This window comes from Equus asinus, chromosome 21 (genome assembly GCF_041296235.1).
Source record: "Equus asinus isolate D_3611 breed Donkey chromosome 21, EquAss-T2T_v2, whole genome shotgun sequence".
NCBI lineage: Eukaryota > Metazoa > Chordata > Mammalia > Perissodactyla > Equidae > Equus > Equus asinus.
Genome location: NC_091810.1, coordinates 19,193,650 through 19,209,422, shown reverse-complemented (window position 1 = coordinate 19,209,422; position 15,773 = coordinate 19,193,650). Strand labels below are relative to the sequence as shown.

The 15,773-nt window shown below is 49.6% G+C and overlaps 1 protein-coding gene across 12 annotated transcripts in view; it reads right to left on the bottom strand.

Annotated features, from left to right (window-relative positions):
• The window catches only part of SRGAP3 (SLIT-ROBO Rho GTPase activating protein 3), a 246,090-nt gene that overhangs the window by 69,463 nt on the left and 160,854 nt on the right, over nt 1-15,773 (bottom strand). For all 12 annotated transcript variants that reach the window (XR_011496353.1, XR_011496354.1, XR_011496355.1 and 9 more), the window contains exons 5-8: nt 8,874-9,059; nt 4,549-4,677; nt 2,868-3,089; nt 1,120-1,221 (exon numbers count right to left, since the gene is read on the bottom strand). Coding sequence is in view for 9 of the 12 variants with exons in the window: in XM_070492686.1 (XP_070348787.1) it covers nt 1,120-1,221; nt 2,868-3,089; nt 4,549-4,677; nt 8,874-9,059 (639 nt within the window). In the remaining 3 variants the exon portion in view is untranslated. The remainder of the gene's footprint in view (nt 1-1,119; nt 1,222-2,867; nt 3,090-4,548; nt 4,678-8,873; nt 9,060-15,773) is intronic.

Sequence of the window (15,773 nt, the reverse complement as noted above, 5' to 3'; positions counted from 1 at the left end):
TATACGGAGGGACACTTGCTTCATTCTCCTTCCTGTGGCCCTGATTTCCAATTTAAATTCCATTAACATTATTACCCATATACTGCTCCATGTAAACAATTTAAAACACTTCAGGGGAAGATGTAGGGCATAAATAAAGAAAGAAAACACTCTGTTCATCTCCTCTCTCTTCTCAGGTTTGAAAAGCAATTATATAATTTGTCTCCACATAACCTCTCCCCAGGGCCTGCTTTGACTCGTTCCCATCCTGTGCAAAAGTCTGCCTCACGTTCATCCCAGCTCTGTCCTTTGTGGCGACACAAAGCACAGCTGCCCTCTCTGCCCAGGACAGCCCTCCTGAGAGGTGAAGACACGGTCCATGACTCTCCATCTCCTGCCATGACCGCCCTTCTCAAGGATGCACCTGCTCATGATCTCAAATGCCACTCCCACATCCTGGTGTCCTCCAGTTGGTGGACACCCTCCCTGCATGGAAGCATCCAGATTGGAAGAGGATGTTTCGTGTCTGGCCTCGTCAGTCCACGTCAGAATGGAACCATCACGGCTGCTATCTCCGTTGGAACCCTCCCAGTGGTAACCTGTGTCACCAGCTGATGGGAGGTGTGCTGGCCATGGTAAGACAGAAGATATTTGGAGCTCAGAATCCATGACACATTTAGTGTGCTCTGGGTTTCTTTCATTGTGTAATTTTAAATACTTACTATTATTTCTGATGATAAAAATAACATAAACTCATTGCAGAAAGAAAAGCACAAAAAAAAAAAACCAGAAACCATCTAAAATCCCACAAACCAGATATAACCACAATTAACATTTCCAGGTATTTCCTTCCAGTCTTTTTTCTATGCCTGTGAATACACACAGATACACAAGCACATGTTTACCCTGGTTAGGATAATACTGAACACAGAGCTCTAGTTCCTCTGTGTTTTTCTTTAATGCCTTCTGAGCAGTCCCCCACGCCATTAAAGCTTCTCGGTGTGCGTGGTTTTCATGGTTGTGTAATATTCCATCTTACAGATGAGCCCTCATTTCTTATGCATTCCAGGGCAAGTGTCGACTTCCCAGGATAAGCCAGGCCCTTGTAAGGAAATCCTCCCAGGCAGAGGGCTCACTCACCTCCTCATTCTCTATCTTGAGAGTGGCCAGTCTGGACTGCAGCTGGTGGTACCGCATGAGCAGTTCCGTCTGGACGGGCTGCTGAGCGCTGACCTGGCACACCTGCAGAGACAACAGCCACCACATGTGGTTGCCCAGGGCCCTTGTCACCTGTGTGCAGCTAGGGCAGGAGCTCTCATTAACATCCCTACCAACAGCTGAGGAAGCAGGCTGGGAAAGGTTAAGTGAGCCGCTCAAGGCAATGCCAGGTGGAACCAGGGGCCACCCTCTCGCGTTGCAAGGTGTGGCCTCTCAGTTGTGGTCTTCTACGTTTGCACAGCACTTGAGGGTTTTCTAAGAGCTTTCACATCATCTCATTAAGTGAGACTAGTTAGTTTCCGGGCAGGAAGTTGTGGTAAGAAAGCAACCACCTAAGAGAAGCCAATGAAAAGAACGATGAACGGGAAACAAGCAGCAAGCGCTCCGACTCCGCAGCAGGAAGATGCTGCAGACGTGGCTTGAGGCGAGTGCTCTCGTGGCCCTGCTTCCCGGGGCTGATTAGGTGAGAGGCGGAGAGAAGACTGTCCTCCCTACGCCCGTTCCAGCCAGGGCTCTGTTCCTACCTGGGGCTGGGTTGCCTGGTGTCGCTCAGCTGAGATCATAAGGCACAGAACGGCTCTGAAATTTACTAGTTGTTTACCACTAGCTAAGCAACCCAAACTTCACAGTTACCAGTGGTAACCACGAACCCAGAATCTTCAGGTCCAGTTGATGGGCCAAAAGGGTTGGACACAAGGGTAAAGGGGTGGGGCGGGAACTGTGGGGAGCCCTGAAGAAGGCCTGTCTCTTGCAAATGAAGAAAGTGGTCAGAGCCATCCGGAAGGTCCAGCAAATGCCATCTTCTAAGGTGCTTCCTTGCCAACCAGGTACAGCAGATGGCCCAGCTGAGCTCCCACGGGGACCCAGAGGTTGGTAGGGTCTGGTACAGTGTTGGTCTGAGTCCCCCCAGCTCCCCTGTGCAGGGGTGGGCTATGTCTAGGCGGAGGGAACCGGGTCACTAGGAGAAAGTTCTGTGCACATATCCCTAGGGGTGCAGATGGCAGAGATGGGGAGGCAGATGTGACGACTACTGGCTGTCCTCGCTTTGGTTCCGGGGACTAGGGCCTGAGCCCTAGAGAGAGGGAGGAATGACATAGAAAAGCTCAAGGAGTTATTTGCGTAAGGGATTTTGTGACACTTGGATAAGCAGTGTGCTGCTGTGGGGCCAGTGACAAGTGCCTTCTGCCATTTTTCCCCCAGACCATAGCAAGGATCTGAGCCGCACAAGTGCTGAAAGAAATCAGCCAGCTGGTCTGCCAAGGACTTGCAGCACTGGAGACAGGCCATGCCCTAGCGAGGGAGCTGGTCAGAGTGGCCGTGGGGAGGCTTGGCCCTCCGTGATCCGAGGGCATCAAGGGAAGAATGTCAGACGACTGTTCGGGGTCAGATGGGGGACTCCCTGGGCGTCTTCTAGACACAACTGGGAGAGCTTTGAAGGGGAGCTAAGGGCCTGCAATTCTGCGGGTGGGAGGCCTAAGCAACAAGATCAGCGCACTAGTGGTGAATTCCTCGGCTGGGCAAGCCCATGAACCAAGCGCTTGACCCCAGGCCTCTGAGACACGCGTCCTGCGTGTGCAACGGGGCTGACACTCCCCTCCCACCGGCATTCCGGGAGCACGTGGGAGAAGAGGCCGAAGCAGCCTCAGCACGGGCTCCCGGGAGACACCCACCTCATCCCCCATGTGGGGCTGGAACTCGAACTTGAGCGGAGGGCAGAAGACCTGGTTGCACATGTCCATGACGGTGTGCTTGTCGCTTCGGGAATCCAGGTTGTCCACTGCATTCTCGATGACGTCCAGCCCCTCGTGGCGAGAGGTTTCCAGGTTGTACTCGGCGGAGAGGTAGGTCCGAAAGGTGCGGGCCAGGCTGGCGTGGAAGCCCAGGTCACAGCACTTGGAGAGAGGCACAGGACAGAGGGTGAGGGGAGGGCTGTGCCATCGCGGGGGACCACAGCCATTTCCTGCCCCATCACTCTGACTCGTGATCACTTCCCGCTCCACAGTCCAATCTTTCCTCCTGGAGGCCCTTGGGCACTTTTGAATCCTATGGCACAAATCACGCCAGAGCCCTTAGAGGGAGCTGGACGCCGGGATTCGGGCAACAGCAGAGCTTCCCTCGGCTCCCCAACTGCACCACGTCCCTCCTCATCTCTAGGCTTTCCCACACGCACTCCTTCTGCCTGGAAGACTCTTCCTTTCTCTTCCTGCCTAAATTCTCTTCCTTCAGGTTTCAATTTAGAGGTCACTTCCTCCAGGACGTCCTCCTTGATGTTGTCCCCACTCAGAGTTTACAAGAGATGTCCCTCCCCCGGAGTCCGCATCTCCCTCCACCTCCTCACCGTGACACCTGCACTTGACATTGTCATCGCCTGTTAACAGGTCAGGGGTATGCAGACTCCCTGGCTCTTGTCCACCGCAGCACCTCAAGACTGAGCTAGTAGGTGCTCAATAAAAATTTGGCAAGTGAAAAAATGAAAGGGCTAGAAAGAGTGGAAAGGAAAGTTGAAAGGTAGGAAAGAGGAGGAGGCTGGCCTAGGAATGGCCCGGGCAAGGCCAAGCAGCTCCCTCTCCCTGGGAAGGTGATAATGGGTCCCCTCTGTTGCTATGGGAACAGCAATGATGCTCTGCCTTCCTGATGGGACGCACCAGGGCCAGAGGAAAAGGATCCACTAGTCTGGGACCTTTACTGAGCATCGACTGGGCCAGATCCCTGTCTGCGTGGGATGGGGAGACACGAGAAACAGTTCCAGCTCCAAGAGATCACACAGACGTCCTCCCCGATGGCACTGCTCACGATGTTCCTTCTCCAAGCCCGGTTTTCCTCCAGTGTGTCCACATGGTTGGTACCCAGGCTTCAGTGTTCCATTCTCCTTTCCCTTAAACTGCCTGATTTCTCCCAAAATAACACCCTGACATAAAGCTGATCTGGGTAATGCTGTCTCATTCACTATTTTCTTTCAGGTGTGTGTGTGTGTGTGTGTCTGGCAAACTAGACCTGAGGGCACTGAACATACATATAAACGTCTTTACCACACTGGGCAGTCCCCCACGGCATGAACTGTGCACCATCACACCCAGCACAGGGCCTGGTGTGAAGGAGGACACCTGGGACATGCACGTTGAACACATGACCTCCTGACCCCACCACACTGGGGCCATCAGAGGCCCAGTCCCACCCACGGAAGCAGAAACCAGGAGGTGAGACTCATCTCCCAGGTCCCCAGGGCTCACTGCCCTTCCCCTCCTTCTGGGCTCAAGGGACATGCCACCCTGGCACATCAGCTAAGGACAAGGGCCAGCCCCTCCTTCAGCAGATGATCTGCGCCAGCTCAGGCGCAGGCCCCATGCTCACGTCAATCAGGTCGGAGACATCGTGGATGTAGTATTTGCTTATGGCTGCGTTGGTGGCCGCCAGGTTCAGCAGGTAGTCGTTCCGGGCTTTCGTGCATTTCAGCTTGTTCTCAGAATACTTTGCCTGCCTCTGGAAGAAGAAAAGGGTAGGTGTAAGAGCTGAGCCGTTGACGGGAGGGATTTGGGATTTTTTTTCCGGTCACGGCCTGCGATTCACTCTCCCGCACACCTCCGGGACGCCTCACTCCACATGCCAGGCGAGGGAGATGTGGACCCTGTACTCAGAAAGCTCACCTTCCATTGCACGTGTGCAGCCAAGGGCGCTAGTCCATATGCAGCAGCCTCGTCCTGGTCTCTATCAGAGCAGAGTGTAAATAAGGCCTCCTGAGTGCCCTACTCCACATCCCCACAGCTGCCCAGACTGTGACAATGGCCTGTGAAGCCACCTGGCTCCCGTCCACCTCTCGAGCCCCTCTACCTCCATGCTCCCCATCACCACCTGGCCTCCTCTGCCTATCCTTTAAGAGGCCAAATTCATTCCTGCCTCTAGGACTTCAGACTCATTCCCTCCTCCTGGCAGGCCATCCTTCCGAGTCTCTATGTGGCTTGTTCCTTCTTGTCATTCAGGTCCTTACCAAGGTCACATTGTCAGATCGGCCTCTGATGGCAACCTTGTCTAAAATGTGTCCCCAGCATCTCCACTGCTTTCCCCCGTGCCACACTTGCTATCCCCTTGCCCTCCCCTATTTTTTTCATTTATTTAATCCTTATTCAATTTTTAGCTATTATTTTCATTTTTATTTAATTTGTCTTTATTTTTTTCAGAGCAGTTTTAGGTTCACAGCAAGACGGAGAGAAAGGTACAGAGAGTTCCCATATACCTCCTGCCCCACACACAGCCTCCTGTTATCAACACCCCCCACCAGAGCGGTATATGTGTTAAAGTGATGAACCTACATTGACACGACATAATCACCCAGGGTCCATAGTTTACCCTAGGGTTCACTCTTGGCGTTGTGCCCTCTATGGGTTTAGACAAATGCGTAATGGCATGCATCCATCCTTATGGTACCAGACAGAGTCATTTCCTCTGTGCTCCGCCCACTCATCCCTCCCTCCCATCTGACCCCTGGCAACACTGCTCTTTCACCATCTCCTTTTTACTGCTTGCCTTTTCCAGAGCAGCCTTTTCAGACCAGCTTCTTTCACTTAGTCATGTGTGTTTACGGTTCCTCCATGTTTTCACAGCCTGACAGCCCACTTCTCTTTGGTGCTGAACAATATTCCATGCTCTGGAGGAACCACAGCTTACCATCCGTTCACCTACTGAAGGATGTCTTGGTTGCTCTATTTTTCTTCATAAGCACATATAATCTGAAATTATATTTTTTACCTCTTTGTTTACTTGCTGATTTTCGGTGTCCCCCACTAGACAGTAAGCTCCGTGAAGTCAGGGCCCTGGCCTGCCTTGCTCATGGCTGGGCCCACAGCACTAGAACCCTCCCTGCACGGCAGGCAGTAAATGGCTCCCAGCGGTCCGGATGGGAGTGGGGAGGAGAAGCGGGGTAGGCGCCGGGCTTGCCTCGGGGCGACTGCCTCCTGGGAAGCTGCTTCTGGTCTGGGCCAGCCTGGGGGGATGGGGTAAAGAGTAAGTGGGCTAGAGAGCTGTCCCCTTGCGCCTGTCATACTGATGAGTCCCGCTGCTGGGCAAAAGACAGTGCTCCTTAAAGAAACAGGGGTTTCCTCCATCCCCTAGGCTCTCTTAAACCCTCCTGACTCCAGATGGAGTCTCCTAGCCAATTAGGAGAGGTGCTCCTTTGTCAACCTTTTAGTTCTCTTCAGGGATCTCCTATGACCTTTCTCCAGACTCCTTTTATTCTGGAAATTTCCAGAAACAAACTTCTCCTCGCAGTTACCTCCTATGCCAGCCATGTACCCAACCCCCACAGAGAGTTTTGATAGTCCTGGCCCACTTCCAGGAGGGTACTATGATCCTGAGACCATTTTCAGCCCTTCATGGATTCATAAAATTTTATACCTAGAGAGGACAGTAAAGGTATCTTAGTTTAATTCATCCATTTTATAGGCGAAGAAATGAGAACTGAAGAGGAGCAGTGGCTTGTCTAAGAGCCCAATGGTTAATTTGCAGACAACCCTAAACTGCAAATCAGTCTCCAGACTCCCCAGCCAGCACGCTCTCTAACCCCGGCTGTACCCGTCAATGCTGTGGATCTGTAATTCCCTGCCTGGTTATCTTATCTGTATTTATTCACTTTTAGAATATTCATAGAGTTGCACAACCATCACCACTATCTAAATAGAATATTTTCATCACCCCAAAAAGAACCGCTGCACCCATTGGCAGTCACTCTCCACTTTCCATAGAATCCTACAATATGTGGCTTTTTGTGTCTGGCTTCTTTCATTTAACATAATGTTTTCAAAATGCATCCATATTATAGCATGAATCCATTCCTTTTTATGACTGAATAATATTCAATTGCATGGATATACCATATTTTACTCATTTATTTATCAGATGATGGACATATGGGTTGTTTCCACATTTTGGCTTTTATGAATAATGCTGCTATGAACATTCATGAACAAATTTTTGTATGGACGTACGTTTTCACTTCTCCTGAGTAGACAGCTAGGAGTGGAACTGTTGAGTCATGTGGTGACTTAGTCTATGTTTAACATTTTGAGGGACCGACAAACTGTTTTCCAAAGTGGCTGAACCATTTTACATTCCCCCAGCAGCATACGAGGGTTCCAATTTCTCCACATCCTCACTAACACTTGTTATTGTCTGCCTTTTTTATTTCAGCCATCCTAGTGGGTGTGAAGTGGTATCTCACTGTGGTTTTGATTCGCATTCCCTTAATGACTAACGATGCTGAGCATCTCTTCATGTACTTATTGCTCATTTATACGTTCTTTAGAGAAATCTCTGTTCAAATCTTTTGCCCATTTTTTAAATTGGGTCTCCATCTGGTTATTGTGAGGCCTATTTTTCTTTGCCTTCAGAAGTCACCCAGAAATTTCATTTTATTTGCCTCTGGTTACTTTTCCACCATATCCCTGGTCCTGTTGGATTTTGTTCCCACCCAACTGCCTATGATTTTCACAACTGTAGGATCATAGAATCATAGAATTAGACTCATAGAGGCCCAAATAAATGTCTGGTGCAATGTTTGGCACAGAGAAAGAACTCAGGAAATGTTTGCTGATTGCATGGAACGAATGAATGTATGGAATTCAATAAGAAAATCACAATCTTTTAAGAAGAAAGGAACCTTGAAGTAACCTAGTCTAGGATAATAAAAAGGCAGCACTGCACTGCCCCTCTTAACTCCCTGGCCATGGCAGACATCATTAATGGATCACAGCACTGTTTTGGGGGTTTTTTTTGCTGAGGAAGATTGGCAAGCTAACATCTGTGCCAAGCTTCCTCTATTTTGTATGTGGGTCACCACCACAGCATGGCTGCCAACAAGTGGTGTTGGTCTGTGCGGGGAACTGAACCTGGGCCACCGAAGTGGAGCGCCCTGAACTTACCCACTAGGCACGGGGTGGCTGTCACAGCCCTGTTTTAAACTAAAGCCTGGAGGGGGCTCACAATCCTCAACACAGAGCTCTGGGCAGCCACTGCCAATAGATCAGAGCTGACATGAGAGGAAATTTATTTGCCATCGTTGTCAGATTTTAAAACTGAAGTTCAGAGAAGGGTTACAAATGTGACATTTTCAAAACCCAGCCTGCCTCCAAAGCCAGCACCCCTTTCACGATGCCCTACACTGAAGCACTTTTCCAGCACCAAGACACAGGGCTTCTAAATCGCCCATCTTCGGCTTGGCAGTGGCAATTTCAGAACGGGCTCTTCTCTGGGTTCCCAGGTGCTGGCTGGTAGCCCAGTGCTGTTCCTTCCTGTTGGGACACAGTCAGTCCCAAACAGCCCCAAACAGCACCCCCAGCCACCAAATTGACCTCCAGGGCCAGCCCCCGCCCCCACTAATGCTTGGTGATTCCCGCCCATTCAAGAATGTGCTCTCTGCACGTGAGTCTCGTCACAGTTCCACTCCCTTGTCAGCTGAGCCCCTCTCCCTGCCTGTTGACCCTGGTGCGAGGCCAGGCCTAACTAGTGCTGGCAGAGGCATGGCCAGCCCTGGCCCCTCCAGGACACTGACCTCCAAGAGAGCAGACGCTGGCAGCCTTAGTCACCCCACACCCCTGGGGGTGCAGAGTGCAGAGGCGGAAGCCGGGGCTGTGACAGAGAGCATGGCCCGCCTCTTCCTGCCCCGCCCCCAAAATCCCTTCACTCGCCTTCTCCTTCATCTTCTCGATCTTCTTCACGGAGCTGCGGCGCTGCGGCCGGTCCTCGTGCCGGAGCAGGTTCATGCTGAGGTCTCCCGATTTGTTGAACTGCTTCTCCTCCTGCTTCTCGGCCTCCTTCAGCTTGCTTTCCGCACTGATGCTCTCCGCGTGGTACATGTGGTAGGTTTTCATGACCTGGGGACACACAGTGTGGGAAATCAGCAGCCCCTGATGGCCCAGCGTGGGCGGCCGCGCGCTCCCAGCTCCGTCCCTGCCCTCTTCGCCCCACACGCTCTGAGCTCCCGCAGTTCCTGACTTGCACAGGCTCTCTGAGGACTGGAAATGATCATGATCATCACAGCAGCTTCAGCTTCATCATCATCATCATCATCATCATCATCATCATCATCATCACCACGATCACCACCACCACCGTCATGAAATCCTTACTATGTGCCAGGAATTTAAAGAGGTAATTAAAAAGGGCAACCACAGCCCCCTGGACATTTTGGGGTCTCAGAGGTAATATGGCAAACTTGGCCCTTCCGCAGCTGCCCTTTCTAACCCTGTTGGCAATGAGTGTGTCCTTCTCCCCCTCCCCCCAGTGTCCCGGGGAAAGACCCTGCTCAGGTCTTCATGGGACTTCCATGGGAAAATCCTTGTTTCTCACATACCAATCGTTTTCTCAGCTGTTTCCTTAAGTAAAATGGGCTAAAATGGCTCTGTCTCCAAAAGGAGTATTATTGGGTAACCTAATAGATATTCCAGAATATTATATTCTAACCTATAGATATTCGTCTATATTAAGGAAATAAACCCATCCTTGGCTATTAAATGAGTTCCTATAAAGCAAATTGCACTTTGCTACTCTACTTCCATAATAAAAGCTGGATATTCTTATAACAAGGGGGTTTGTTGTTTTTTTTTTTAAAGGATTGACACCTGGGCTAACAACTGTTGCCAATCTTTTTTTTTTTTTTTTCCTGCTTTATCTCCCCAACCCCCACCCCCACACACAGTTGTATATCTTAGTTGCAGGTCCTTCTAGTTGTGGGATGTGGGACGCCGCCTCAACGTGGCCTGACGAGTGGTGCCATGTCCGCGCTCAGGATCTGAACCCTGGGCCGCCGCAGCGGAGCGCGCAAACTTATCCACTCGGCCACGGAGCCAGCCCCACAAGGGGGTTTTTGAGTCAGAAGAAATCCTAGATGTCATCTAATCCAACCGCCAAGTTTTACAAACAGGGAAACTGAGGCCCAGAAGGGCAAAGTGGTTCATCCAAGGTCATACAGTATTATCAGCACAGTCTCCAGACTTTACATCTGTGTGGCCAATCAAGATATAGAATATTTCCATCACACCAAAAAGATCCCTCCTGCTCCTTTGCAGTCCATGCCCAGCCCCTACCCCAACCTCAGGCAATCACTGCTTAGCTTTCTATCACTGTAGATTGTTTTGTGTGTTCTAGAACTTCATCTACATGGAACCATAGAGTATAAACTCTTTTGGGTCTGTCCTCTTTCACTCATGAAATTCTCCCATATTGTTGCACGTATCCCAAGTTCTTTTTTTATTGCTGAGTAATATTGTATTGCATAACTACACCATAATGTGTTTATCTGTTCATATGTTGATAGTTATCTAGGCTGTTTAGGGTTTGGGGCTATTATGAATAAAGCTGCTATGAATGTTCACGTGTAACTCTTTGTGTGGCTATATTATTTCATTTCTCTGAGGTGAATACCTAGGAGTGGAAGGGAGGATCATGGTAAGTGTGTATTTAACCAAATTAGAAATCTGGTCTCTGATTTTTAATCCACCACTTTTTCTATCATGTCATACTGTTCCCTTAGTTCGTTACCATTTGCTCAGCAGACGTGAATACTTTTGGCAGCCTTAGAGCAAGCTGGCCGGTCCCATACCAACAGTGCCCTGGCTCCTGGTCCCCAACTAGGAGTACACTTTTCATCAAATTTAGGATCATCTTTCTATGCTGAGAAACACAAGGAATTTCTGGAATTCATGGCTCCTGAGACATGTTCGTTCTCTTCTCCTGTTGTTGGCATAATTACAGCAGCAATGAAGCAGAGGCTTCCACCCACGGCTGGGACGTGCTCCTGCCTAACCAGCCCCTTCAAGTCAGGGAACTTGGAATGAGTTACTGGTCAACATTATAACCTTATTCATTCTCATGTGAAGTAAGTTTATTAGAACAAGGACTTCTTCCATGACTCTTATCATTAAATCACAGCCATGATCTGTTGCTCACAAAGTTCCCTTTGCCATAAGCCAGGAGTCAATGGGAGCAACATCTGTTGTAGAGTAAGGTAGGTAAAACTGTGAACTCTGGACCCCAGTGTCTGGGCTGAATCCTGAAGCCACCACTTGCCAGCTGTGTGACCTTGGACAAGTCACGTAACCTCTCTGACCTCTGCTTCCTCATCTGTGAAACAGGGATAATAATGGCACCTACCCCTTAGGGTTGTTGTGAGGACTAAAGGAGTTAATTTTTGTAGAGCACTGAGAACAATACCTGCCACATAGTAACAGCCATGTAGGCATTAGCTGCTACTATCACCATCAGCATCACCATCACCATCATCATCATCATCGTCCCTGATTTGGGCAGAGGGTTTAAGAACCTTGAACATACTCACTTGACTTCAGAAAAATGCTACAAACTCTAGAGAACATTAGCTAATGTGAACATTTTTATTCTATCCTATGTTTTTCCCTTCTTTTATCCTGAAAACATTCTAAAATTTCAAAACAACAAATGGGAAAAAGAATGCAATCCACTTTTCCTCGTGTGTTGGTGGAAAGACCTCTCTTCTGCATTCCACCCGTTTTTGCTCATGTGCGGTTTCCCTAAAGCCTCTAGAAACACCCTTCCTGCTGATTTTGTCCACTCTTTAGGCCAGTTCCACTCAACTTAATTCCAACAAATCACTGGACCAGAACGTGCGCCAGATAACGCATTCTCGACATCTAGTGGCCAAAAAGAATGACTGCAGGCTTAGAGACTACCAAAGCAGTTGCCTATTTTCCATCATGTTCTTTCTGCCATGGCTCCGGGAACATAAAGCAGCTGCTAAGAGCTGGGAATGCCTGCTGAATCTGTTTCCAGGGCCACCTTCCCCATTCTCGAAGCTTTTCCCTCTCCCTCTGCATTCACGGACACCACTGGTTTCTTTGCTTCTCCACCATGCTGCTGGTGGTGTTCATCTCTGAACTCCGCATCCTTTCTGGGGTCAATGATTCCTGCTAAATCCATTTTTTCTATTTCAGCTGCTGAGTTCTGCTGATCTCACCACTAATCTGTCGTCCCCGTTGGGTAGTGCAGAGGAAGAGAGAGCATTTCCATTTGCAACTACATCTTCCTGTCCAATCCCCCGTGCGTCCATCCAGGTACTCACTCAAGGTCAGCATCCCAGCTAGGCGTTTTCAGCCTCACATTTTCCTTTGCCTAGTTTTCTACTCCTCTTGAACCACAGCGTGTTCTTCCTGCTCTCCAACAAGCCAAATTTCCCACTACAGTCTCTGAACCGAGTTCCAAAAATCCCACGCTTGGAGAGCACAGCCCTGATGACCCTGGGGCCCAACTCTATCTGATCCAATTGGCAATCCCTGATCCCAAGAATAACAGCGAACTTGATCGCCCAGGGTGACTTATGGCAGGCAGCTGCCACAAGAGTTTACCTGGGGACCTCTCTGAAATGAGTCTAACTATTTATACCCCGAACCCTCTAGATGTTTCCTTTATTTAATTACCTGAAACGTGGGCTTCAGCATGAAAGGTCCTTAGCTCAATAGCCTAGAACAGTCTGCTCAGTATTCCAGTCCAGGATGCGTTAAGTAATAATTAAACTTATCTATTACTTCAGAGTTTGCAAACTTTTCTGTTATCCCCAAGGGACATTTCAGTTGATCCTTACCCCCATCCTGGAGGCAGTGTGATCGCAATAACAACAATGCCACTAGCAGCTAGCACTGATTGAGCTCCTGCTACATGCCAGGCCTAGTTCTAAGCACTTTACATCTATTAACTCGTTTATTTCTCACAAAACCCTGTGAAGGAAACACCATTTCATCCCTGCTTTGCCCCTGGTGAACACCAGACAGAAGGTAGAGAGAAAAGTGCTCAGTAAGTTGCGACTGTCAAGTGACTGGCTGACAGCAGTGTGGGGGCTGGGAAGGGAGCAGAGGCCAAGTCATTGAGACCTAGTCTTCAACTTGGGATCTCTGGAGGGCCCCTCACTGGGCTTAATGCCACGTGAGAGTTCATTTGCCAGCCCTCCAGACCCTATCAGGGAGGGGCCCTTGGAAAAAGTCTAGCACAGGCTGAGAAGGCCCCTGTAGGACAAGTAGTTGAGACCACTGTTCTTGGAGCCACTTCAGTTTCACAGAAGCCCTCCAGAAATCTTGGTGTACTAACTTGACACTGAAGAAAACTGACGCAGAAATAGCAAGTGTATTGTCCAAAGTCACACAGCAAGCCAGGCAGAGCTGAGACTGGAGGCTGGGCCTTCGGAGCCCTGGACGTTGCCTTTTCTGGTAAATCATGCCACCTTTTGCTGTATACACTTTGCCTTTTGTATCTTCCCAAATTGTCAGATCATTAAACAGGAAAGTATTATGTGCACAGCCCATCAGACCCTCATTTAAATGCAAAAGAAGGCAAAGGAAATCCAGAAGTTGACAGCATCAATAAAGGGACACGATAAGGATCAGCTGTTAGAAAACAGGTTCTCAGCAATGTAGTCCCTATGCACGTCCTCTGCTCCAGGGGCAGGGCCAGCCCTAGACCATCCGAGAGTTGTGTGTGGGTGAAACCTTGGGCCAATGCATGCCAAAAGCATCCCTGTAGGGAAGGAGAAGTCCCTAAATTTCAGTCTGACCACCCACACCCTGTGTGGCCTATGTTCTCTGTAGACTTTAAATTCGCTATGTTATTTATTCATTTTGCATGTTTATAAACTGTCTCATCCCAACTAGAGTGCAAAGTCCATGAGGGCCAGGATTTTGATCATGATCATATTCCCTGTATTAGAGCAGAGACTGGTACCCAGCAAGTGTCAATATATATTTGCATGAATGAATACACTGGATGGATGAATTGATGGGTGGGTGGATGGATGGATGGGTGGGTGGGTGGGTGAGTGGATGGGTGGATGGATGGATGGATGAGTGGGTGGGTGGGTGGATGGATGGGTGAATGGGTGGATGGGTGGGTGGGTGAGCGGATGGATGGGTGGATGGGTGAGTGGATGAGTGGATGGATGGGTGGATGGGTGGGTGGGTGGGTGGATGGATGGATGGGCAGGTGGGTGAGTGAGTAGATGGGTGGATGGGTGGGTGGGTGGGAGGATGGATGGGTGAATTAGTAAACAGATGGAAGGGACGGAGGGAGAGGAAGAGGGAGAATAAAATAGGGGAGATACAGTTATACTGCCTTTGACCTGGTGAATATATTTGGGGGTAGGGAGAGAGCTACACCTTCAATTGTTACATGTTTATTGAACAGTTCACTATGTGGGAGGTACTATACTAGGAAATACTACAATGTGGAAGACAGATAGTCTCTGCCCTCACAGACACACACTCTAGTAGGGATACGGACAAATACATAAGTGATTATCACATGCTGTAATAAATATTATGAGGGGAGTACAGACAGCTAAAAGAAGGCTTCCTGGAGTAAGTGACATCTAAACTGAACCTTGAAGGAAGAGTAGCTGTTAGCTGGGTGAACAGGGCATGGGGTGGGGGTCGGGGTAGAGTACTCCAAACAAAGGGAGCAGTGTGAGCATCAAGCCCAGGAGCAGGAGCCAAACAGGTTTGAGGAAGAGCTCACAGGTAGAAGAACCTCAGGCATGTGTTTGAATACTAGCCAATGGAGCCGTCGCCTTATCCTGCCGCAGCTACTCCCCCTCGGTGGACATCTGTTGTTTTCCTCTGCCTAGGATCATCCAGTCCTCCTTCTGGAACAGCTTCCTGATTTTCTTTGAGGAAATCCCCAAAATTCCCCTCCACCATTCTCACACCATGCGGTTCATGAGAAACTGACATCGCCCTCCAATCTCGGGGGGTGGGCATGAGACCCAGGTCTGGCCAATCAGGACACAATATGTTAATCTGGCCACAGCGATTGGAGCTCATGATCCCACCCCGGCCAATTAGAGACAGCCCTGGGGCTTTGCCGGACACCCTCGGAAGGGCGGCTTCTCTTCCCACCAGGGGGCGCTGAGCTGACGGAAGGTGAGCTTGCAGTGGAGGGACCATCTTGTCGCGACGTGGGAGAAGCCGGCCTGATGATGAAGCCAACACAGAGAAAACCAAAACCAAAAGACGGAGAGAGACTGATTCTTAAAGGTGAGTGTAAGGGTGGATGGATGGGCGGAAGGAAGGGAGGAAGGAAAAAGAAGAAGGAAAGGGAGAGAGGAGGAAGTGAGGGAGGGAATAGGATAAAATGGAGGAGGCACAGTCCTACCGCCTTGATCTGAGGAGTCTACTGGAGGTGTGGGGGAGGACAGCTACTCCTTCAATCATTAAATATTCCTTCAGCAGTTTATTATGTGCCAGGTACTATACCAGCTGCTGGAAATGCTACTACTTGGAAGACAGGGTCTCTGGCCTCACAGAATATACACGCTCCTAGGGAGACAGACAATTAAAGAAGCTGGATCCAGCTATGCCTGAGCTACCTGCTCACATGGTTTAATAAAGTGTCATTTTTACATAAGCCAGTTTGAATCGGATTCCTGTCCTTTGTTACTGAATGAACCCCAAAAGGCAGACTTCCTTCCCTTCTAGCCTCCCCACTACCTGTATCAGTCCTAGACCCAACTGGCCAGCCTCAGTATGTGACCCACAAACAGATAACACTGCCCGGCTGACAGGGGCTGCTCC